General features: G+C 37.8%; 1 protein-coding gene across 2 annotated transcripts in view; it reads right to left on the bottom strand.

The window, feature by feature from the left end:
- The window catches only part of LOC143027020 (esterase E4-like), a 29,553-nt gene that overhangs the window by 1,693 nt on the left and 17,860 nt on the right, over positions 1 to 10,000 (bottom strand). For both annotated transcript variants that reach the window (XM_076187857.1, XM_076187856.1), the window contains exons 7-11: positions 8,969 to 9,119; positions 6,728 to 6,900; positions 4,315 to 4,471; positions 1,824 to 1,950; positions 1 to 87 (exon numbers count right to left, since the gene is read on the bottom strand). The exon at positions 1 to 87 is cut by the window's left edge and continues 28 nt beyond it. In XM_076187857.1, the coding sequence (XP_076043972.1) occupies positions 1 to 87; positions 1,824 to 1,950; positions 4,315 to 4,471; positions 6,728 to 6,900; positions 8,969 to 9,119 (695 nt within the window). The remainder of the gene's footprint in view (positions 88 to 1,823; positions 1,951 to 4,314; positions 4,472 to 6,727; positions 6,901 to 8,968; positions 9,120 to 10,000) is intronic.

The following is a 10,000-nucleotide window of genomic DNA, read 5'->3' as shown; positions in this document are numbered from 1 at the left end:
GGGTTAGTCTGAAGCATCAAATGCCTCAACGAGGAGTTGGTCGCTGGTTTCCAGGTAAAGCCAAGGGAATCATCCGGTGTGGGATTTCTGGAAGGACAATAAACAGATATTCCATGAACGACAGTTTCTCCCCTTGAGAATAGCAAAGAACAGTCGATGTAAACTACTTCGCAAAGCACCTCAACAGCTTGGCACACCCTTCATTTGAATTGTCTTTTTACCCATAGGTTGGATCTATGCATTAATACCAGACATACTGTTAGATACTATCTCCCCATGATTTCATTATATCGTTACCTAGGCCATTTTTTTTTCTATTGTCACGAGGTAATGTATGCTCGTGTGGACGAGATTTCTGTCTATTAACCATTAAGGGGCATTTAGACGGTCAAACGGTTTGACAAACCCGGTCTGTCAAACAAGTGTTTGAAGTGATGTTTGACCGTGGGAATAGGGTATTTGGTCGTCAAACACGTTCGACAAACGTGTTTGACGACCGAATACTCCATTCACACGGTCAAACATCACTTCAAACACTTGTCTGACAAACCGGGTTTGTCAAACCGTTTGACCGTGTAAATGGCCATTTAGAGAATGGAGTTTTCCCCAAAATAAAAATAGCCTATTAGGAGCCAGAAAGAAGAACAAGCTATGTTGTCTACATGTTGAGATAATCTACAACCTTCAGGCGATATTTTTTTCCTCAACTGAGTAAAATTGCTTAATAGCAGCTAAAATGTATACAAGAACAAATTCCTCTGTCTACGGGGTATAATTGATGAGTGCACTATGAAGAGATTCAGAAGAACGATGGCTGAAAATAACAGTAGAAAGAAAATAAAGTATTATGACGAATGGAAACTGGATTAAGGTTGTTATTTGTGAGGAAAGAAACGACAATGAGGCGGGAAACTTTAGACTCTAACTTGCTCAGAAAAACTGAGGTGAGGCGATCCAAATCCGAGGTTTGTACTCCACACAAGAAAGTACCGTTATTGTTATCGTTGTCATTAGAAAAAGACCTATCGTAATAAACTTTACGATCATAATTATGATAAAACATAAGCAAATATTCAGATTTTTACTGAGGTTTTGGATGATTATCAAAAAGGAAAACTAAAGAGTATTATTATGCTGTTGGTGAATTTCATTTCTATTTGGCAAAATTGACCCAGGTCGTCATCGGGATTATCAATAAGGTTGTGATTCATTACTATTGAGGAAAATTATAAGAAGTAATGTTATGATGTTTGTGCTCCTTATCCATATTTGGCAAAATTGACCCAGGTTGTCATCGGGATTATCAATAAGGTTGTGATTCATTGCCATTGAGGAAAACTGTAAGAAGTGATGTTATGATGTTTGTGCTCCTGTAGTGTTCTGTAGCCAACACGTGAAATTACCCAGGTTGTCATCGGGATTATCAATAAGGTTGTGATTCATTGCCATTGAGGAAAACTGTAAGAAGTGATGTTATGATGTTTGTGCTCCTTACCCATATTTGGCAAAATTGACCCAGGTTCTCATCGGGATTATCAATAAGGTTGTGATTCATTGCCATTGAGGAAAACTGTAAGAAGTGATGTTATGATGTTTGTGCTCCTTACCCATATTTGGCAAAATTGACCCAGGTTCTCATGTATTGTAAATAAGTTGTAATTCATTGCCATTGAGGAAAACTGTAAGAAGTGATGTTATGAATTTCGCCTACCCATATTTGGCAAAATTGACCCAGGTTCTCATCGGGATTATCAATAAGGTTGTGATTCATTGCCATTGAGGAAAACTGTAAGAAGTGATGTTATGATGTTTGTACTCCTTACCCATATTTGGCAAAATTGACCCAGGTTTTCACCATGTTATCCCTCAGTTTGCGATCTTCCTTTAGGTCGAGCGGGCCTGTACCCTTGACCTTAAAAAGGAGGAAGAGTTCGTCTCCATGGTTCGAATCTTGAAAAGAATAAATAAAAAAACATTAACATTTCATTGGCCATTACCACCCGTAGGGGACAATCTCGTGGAGCTACAGAGATCGCAAAGGAGAGATTTGAGGAAAATAATAGAAAGAAGGGTAGTAGAGGTTAAAAGAAATAATTATTTATTTTTATTTTTCCTAGTGAAGATTAATCTACAATATAAAAAAAAAATAGTGGGTAACCCAGGTACGTAGAGATGTCAATAAAGTTCTGAAAACACTAAGTATATAATACTTCTACACAAAAAAGAAAATCTTCGTCATGATAATTGACTGCTATTAGTCATCACACATAAATCCTTTGACAAAATTAGATATTATAGAAAATATCGTAATCAACATAAGAAGACTGATTAACATGAAGTATTACGAAAACAAATTCATATTTTTCTTTGAATTCACTTTTGCATGCCTCAATATGAGGAAATATGCGTGCGCATACACAACTATGTCTGTATACATAAAGCCGCATGGATAAAAGGCTTCATAATGGAATGTGTGTGTGTGTGTGTGTGTGTGTGTGTGTGTGTGATTTACCTTAGTTTTTCACCTTGGTTCATCTTGGTCTTTGGATCACGTGTTGGACTCGTGATCGACAGCTGTTTCCCTCCCGAAAGAGAGCTCAGAACTCGTATGACCGATCTACGGGTAATGCTGTGACCTTACATGCACACACACACCCAACTCCCCGCCCACAAGAGTTGGAGTAACGACTCAAAACACAGCGATACTGAAATTATTTCAGCCCTGTGTGTGTGTGTGTGTGTGTGTGTGTGTGTGTGTGTGTGTGTGTGTGTGTGTGTGTGTGTGTGTGTGTGTGTGTGTGTGTGTGTGTGTGTGTGTGTGATTTACCTTAGTTTTTCACCTTGGTTCATCTTGGTCTTTGGATCACGTGTTGGACTCGTGATCGACAGCTGTTTCCCTCCCGAAAGAGAGCTCAGAGCTCGTATGACCGATCTACGGGTAATGCTGTGACCTTACATGCACACACACACCCAACTCCCCGCCCACAAGAGTTGGAGTAACGACTCAAAACACAGCGATACTGAAATTATTTCAGCCCTGTGTGTGTGTGTGTGTGTGTGTGTGTGTGTGTGTGTGTGTGTGTGTGTGTGTGTGTGTGTGTGTGTGTGTGTGTGTGTGTGTGTGTGTGTGTGTGTGTGTGTGTGTGTGTGTGTGTGTGTGTGCGTGCGTGTGTTTGTGTGTATAAAGAGAGATTGAGTGGCTGATTGAGAGTGAGAGAGAACAAGAGCAAGTGACCTAGAGAGAGTGAATGGGAGAGAGAGAGAGAGAAAAAGAGAAAGTTAAAAGATGGAAGAGAGGGAAAGAGCAAAAGAGAGACAAAGAGAGCTAAGAGTGAGAGTTTGAAGGCGAGAATAAGGGAGGTACTTAATCACGCACTCATTTCCTTTTCAAATCTCTAGCAAAATACCCCCTCATGTTAAATCACAGCTTGACATCCTCACAGGAATAAAAATACTCTAGACTTTTTTCTTCATTAGGAATAATGTAAATGACACACCTTCAAACCAACAACAGCAATGATGATGACGAACACATCTTCAGTTTTTGGATCATTATTGATATCACGCCTATTTTTTTGAGTGACAACTAACACCTGATCAAATGCTGACACTGTTACATTGACATACTCTGTTTTCAAAATTTTCTGGAAACAAAACACTGAACAAGCGTTTGGCATTGTTACTTTTGACTTGTAGGTGTGACTACACAGAGTTAGTATACTTTGTGACAGATACTGAGGTTACAAGAAAATTTACAACCAAACATTTCTTTTAAAACTTGATTTACAAGAAGGTAAAAGGAAATAGATATACTTGTTGATTTTAGCAATTGTACTTTATAAATAGAAACACAATCCCTTGAAGCAGCTATGAATTGTTATATTAGCATGCTAGCATGACCCTTTTGATGTACCTATCAAATATTCTTTTGAATTTGAATTAGAATACGTTACAAACAGAGCAGATGCGACATGACGTCATCAATAAGCTGACTTGCAGATGCACAGGCCGCGTTACAACAGATTTTTGTTGACACTTATGAATCTGAGTGACTAGTAACCAACTTCGTTTACAACATCCTATTACTTCTTATATCTTAATAACACATCCAAATTACGTATTGCTTCATATAATTTTACTCGCTAATTAGATCCACACTGTACAACGAGAATATTATTTGATATACAGAGGGTTCGAAAAATAAAATGTAACCGAAGTTGATTTCTAGCCATTCGAATGCACAACTGTAGACAAGAATCTCTATTATCATAACACGGACTTCTGGTAGAGTTCATGAAAAGCTGAAATACTTACAGTTGCCGAAGGATTCGATGCCAATAATATGCTTGGGATAATTATACTGCCCCACATGACTGTATTCATAAAGGTACAATTTCCCGTTCTTGTGGTTTTGTAAATGAGCTGTGGAGGCGACGTCACTGAACATATTGAAGTGTCGGTATCCAAACATCTAGAATTAAGACCATTCGTAAAACATTTCTGGGTAAGTGATTTGTTTCTTTTTTAAATAAGGTATGTATATTCTAAATTTTAAATAAAACACTTTCAAAGGGCGTTTAATTTGTATAACTTTAATTATATATCTTGTGCTATTTCAAAACAAATGAGTTCCGACTGTTCATCAAGTTGTATTCAGAATCTTCAGACTTGTGATTGAATCCCCGGGGAAAACCTATATTCTCACCATCCCTCTCTCACCATGTGGGAAGTGAAAAACCTCTGGAAAAGTGAGCCCTGTCAATTGCGGCAAGCCGCCGATGTTTGGGTCGCCTCCCCGCCTGGCCAGGACTGTCGTAAGCCAACGCGACATAGTCAACAGGAGGTCCCGGGTATCGACCTCATGACCACCTGCTCATGAGTTAAACATGATATCCACTGGGCTATGGCATGGCCCAAAAATTAATTTGTGTGTTGTCTTCTGTCAGTTAGGATGTAGTCTGATGCAGGGCTAAGCATTTCGTGACTATTTAATTCGTGACTATTTAATTCAAACAAGAGGGATACGTGGTCATAATGAGAGCACTGATTCTACTCCACGGATACGCGAAATTATCTGGCGCTAGCTACTTTTTTTTTTTTTAACAATAACTAGAGCTTCTTTCCTTAGGGACATTATCACACCGAAGAGCTGGAATCACAAATACAGTGAAGGAGATGATGATATCCTTCCAGTCCCAAGATCTAATTATATAAAACTTATTTCCATGTGTGTCAAATTTGGATATTTCATGTTTAACAACATTGAATTTAAACAGATTAGAGGTCTCGCAATGGGGAGTCCATTATCTGCTGTCATGGCATGTTTATTCATGGAAGTATTAGAAATGGACAAATACATCGACATCATGGGAAGAGGTACCACTTGGTTAAGGTACGTGGATGACATTATCGTGGTGATGCCAAAAGGAACCAATGTAGAAAATAAGCTGAGAAGACTCAACGCTGTGAATAAAGACATTCAATTCACAGTTGAACTGGAAAAAGAGGGTAAGTTACCATTTTTAGACACGTTGATACACAGAGGTTCTCAACAGGTAAGTTTCTCGGTGTACAGGAAGTCCACCAATAGGGACGACTTTGTCCACTATTTTTCAGCACACAGCAGACGTGTTTAAACGGGTGTTCTAATAGGTTTCTTTCTCAGAGCTTTTCGTATCTGCAGTGAAGAACTCCTAGAGGATGAACTTACTTACATCAAGAATACCTTTAGGAAGCTGAAATACCCCGGAGGTTTGATCACCAGGACAATGAGGAAAGCCAAGAAGATCTACGATGGTTCAAATGTCCGGACCCCGGGAAAGGATAAGTCTCATTTTATTTCTGTCCCTAATTCTATAAACACCATAGCTATTGATGATTATTTGTTAAAAAGTGGAATAAATGTAGCAAAAATATCTTCCAATAAAATAGGAAAAATATTTAAGAAACATAATAATATTCGTAATAATCTCAGTGTCGTTTACCGTATTCCATGCAACGGTTGTTCGTCATCTTACTTCGGTGAGTCAGGTCGAGGGATCAATAAACGCTTGAGTGAGCACAAAAACGATCTCAGGGCTCATAGAACATCTAACTCCTTGGTTCGTCACCTGGACAAATGTGGACATCTACCTGATTGGAACAACACAGAAATTCTACACGAGGGATTTGAGAAGAAAATGAGAAAAACTGTGGAAGCTGCACATATCGCCACCAACAAGAACAACAACGACAGAGACGGATTTAAATGCCTCTCGAAAGCAGCAAGTGTCCTAATAATTAAATCGTTAGCCAAAGGGAAAACATGACGCTCATACCTTGGCGGGTTCCCTCTCACTACGAATATAAGAATTGTGATCCGTCTGTAATGCTGTAGTCCTCTGAAGAAGACCAAGTTGGTCGCAACGTTAGGGCAATAAACTCTATTCCTAACACATCTTCGTTTGCCCTTCCCCACCCACATTCTCTCTTATTTGTCTGAAATAATCTTAAATATATATATATATATATATTATATATATATAATATATATATATATAATACATATATATATGTATATATATATGTATATATATTATATATATGTATATATATATGTATATATATATATATATATATATGTATATATGTATATATATATGTATGTGTATATGTATATATATATGTATATATATATGTATATATATATGTATATATATATATATATATATATATATTAATTACTCACATCGATAATCTTCTCTGTATTGTTCACATCGAGCTCAGGTTTTCCGAAGTAGAAGTTGAGGATTTTGAGGCAGATGTCCCAGGCCCCCTCTTCGTCAATCGACAAGGCCGAGGGAAAGTTGACAGGCATCCTGGACTGGAGGTCCGTCACGGCATCAGGAAAGTTTCCAAGATCTAAGAAGTCAGGAGATTTGAAACTGAGTTAAAAATATTAATATAAACATCAACCATTTCGATAACTCTGCCATGCGAATGGTGTAAACTAGTTCCATGCCGGTCCCAAGCCCGGATAAAAGAGGAGGATTGTTGCGACAGGCCTGGCAAGCCGGCAACGTTGAAGAAACCTCCGCTCGTGAAACACATACGGACCTATACAGGCGACAGGCCATGACCTAACAGGCGTCTGGTAAGAATCCATTTCGATGGTGGGACTGAGGGTTGATTCTATGGTATGCATCTATTGACAATATTTTATCATCAGTGTTCCTGTGATCAAAGGCCAGCATGCTGAAATTGAAATGTGGTACTGCCCAGGACTCGGACCCGGCATCCTCATGACAAGTAGTATACAGTAATTAAACTATGCTCACAGGATTCTGTTTCTGTGTATCCACTTTCCCATAGATCCATTTACACTGTCTATCTGGATTTTTTTTTTTCAAATTATTCCACCAAATAATGCATCTATGTGAAAAACTATGAATTCATACTGTCCTTCATTTAGAGCTATCTTATATTTCTTGTTATGTCCTCTTGATTGTGTGTGTATGTGTGTGTGTGTGTGTTTGTTTTTCTCCATTTTCTTCATTCACCTCCAATCCCCTATCCATTACCCTTGCATTTACCTCTCGCACCATCCCATCCATGTATAAATCGAACAGCCAAGATGACATAACACACCCCTGGCGAAGTTCCACCTTTACCTCAAACCACTCACTCTCTCCATTGCTGATTTTAACACAGGCTCTGTTACTCTCGTAAAAACTCTTGACTGCTCTTAACAGCTTTCCTCCTATTCCATATATCTGTAATACCTCCCACAGTGCCTTCCTGTCTACACTGTCATAAGCCTTTTCCAAATTCATAAAGGCCCAATAAACATCCTTACGTTTTCCTAAATCTTTTTCACATATCTGTCTTACCACAAAAAGCTGATCCACACAATCCCTACCTGTCCTAAACTCACACTGTTCCTCACCAATTACTCTCTCTGTTCCTCTCCTAATCCTTTCAATCAATACAATCCCATAAGCCTTCCCAACTACACTTAACAAGCTAATCCCTCTGAAACTACTACACTTAAACTGCTCCCCCTTTTCCTTGTAAAATGGAACTATACAGGTACTCCTCTAGTCCTCCGGCACTCTATTCTCTCTTAAACATACATCAAATAATATCACCAGCCAGTCCACCATCACTGTAACTTCCTTTTTTAGACATTCTTCATGACGACCATCCAGACCAGGTGCTTTACCTGCTCTCATCATCTTAACAACTGGCCTCACTTCATCTTTCCTTATTTCTCCTCCATTTTCCTCCTTCATCACTGTCCTTTCCTTAGCGTTTCCCACTGCAACTAGCTTTCCCTCCCTATCCTCCTTCACATTCAGCAAATCCCTAAAATACTCTGCCCATCTTCCTCTTATTACCTTCTCTTCCCTTATCATCTTTCCATCTGCACCTTTTACATTTCCTTCTCTACTTGATTTACTCCTCTTCCTCTCTTAATTTGTTCCTAAACATCTTTTTATCACTTTCAAAATTTTCTGACATACCCTATTTCACATATGCTATCCTCTTTGCCTCCTTTTTCTTATGCTTTACTTGTCCTTTCTTTTCTTTGTACCTCTTATATGATTCCTTCGTTCTATTTTGTAACAAATCTGTGAAAGCTCGCTTCTTCTCTTCTACAACCTTCTTTGCTTCCTCATCCCACCACTCACTATCCTTCCTTCTATTTCCTCCCGTCCTCCTTGTTCCACACGCCATCTTTGCACACCTTGTGACTCCCTCCTTGAACCATCCCCATTCCTCCTCCACTCCTAGTTCTACTCTATCCTTCACTCCTTCCCACTCCTCTCTTAGGTTCTTCTTGAACTCTTCCATTTCTTTCTAATTTAAGCAGTTTACTGTAAGTACCTCCCTACCTTATATATATATATATATATATATATATATATATATATATATATATATATATATATATATATATATGGAAAATGTTGGAAAAAGTAATACTCACAATTACTGAAAAATGCGCCTTCGTCCGATGTGGTTCCAATCATGATGTTGACATCGTTATATTTTCCATCCTTAAGTAAACGCGGAACTTCGGCCGGGAGGAACCATCCATCTATTCTTGGAGCCATCGTGTTCGGTGACGTTTCCCATGTCTGCATAAAGGTAAAAACGCATTAAGGTCTCACTCACTATGTGAAAAAAGGTGAAATGTATTAAGGTCTCACTATGTGAAAAAAGGTACTAGATTTTTTTTTTTTTTTTTTTTTGTCAATGATATCCAATAAGGCTTGAAACCATTATGGTAACTGGTCTTTGTATTACCTAATTTTTATTTATTTATTTATTTTTTCCCGTGGGGACTATGTCTGCATAAAGGTCAAAATGCATTAAGGTCTCACTATATGGAAAAAGGTCAAAACGCATTAAGGTCTCACTCACTATGTGAAAAAAAGGTCAAAACGCATTAAGGTCTCACTCACTACTGTATGTGAAAAAGGTACTATATTTTTTTTTTTGTCAATGATGTCCAATAAGGATTGAAACCATTATAGTAACTACTCTTTGTATTGCCTACTTTTTATTTTTTTCCTGTGGGGACCACACTCATGATACGGACTCCAATTTGATTTCTATATCTCTTTGTCTCTATAATGAAATACTACTCTTCCGTACGTTAGGAAGTTTGTATGTGATTCACCATGGTATCGGGCTACGTGCTGGACACGTGATTAACAATATTACCATATCGGTTGAGTGCTTGGGGCTCACACACACACACACACACACACACACACACACACACACACACACACACACACACACACACACACACACACACACACACACACACACACACACACATATATATATATATATAAATGTATATATATACATATATATATAAATAAATATATATATATATAAATATATATATAAATAAATATATATATTCTAATATATATATAAATAAATATATATATAAATATATATATAAATAAATATATATATATATATACAGTATATATATATATAT

Source organism: Oratosquilla oratoria, chromosome 7, assembly GCF_046742065.1.
Source record: "Oratosquilla oratoria isolate Oo_2021 chromosome 7, ASM4674206v1, whole genome shotgun sequence".
Lineage (NCBI taxonomy): Eukaryota > Metazoa > Arthropoda > Malacostraca > Stomatopoda > Squillidae > Oratosquilla > Oratosquilla oratoria.
This window is presented reverse-complemented; position numbering and strand designations above follow the sequence as displayed.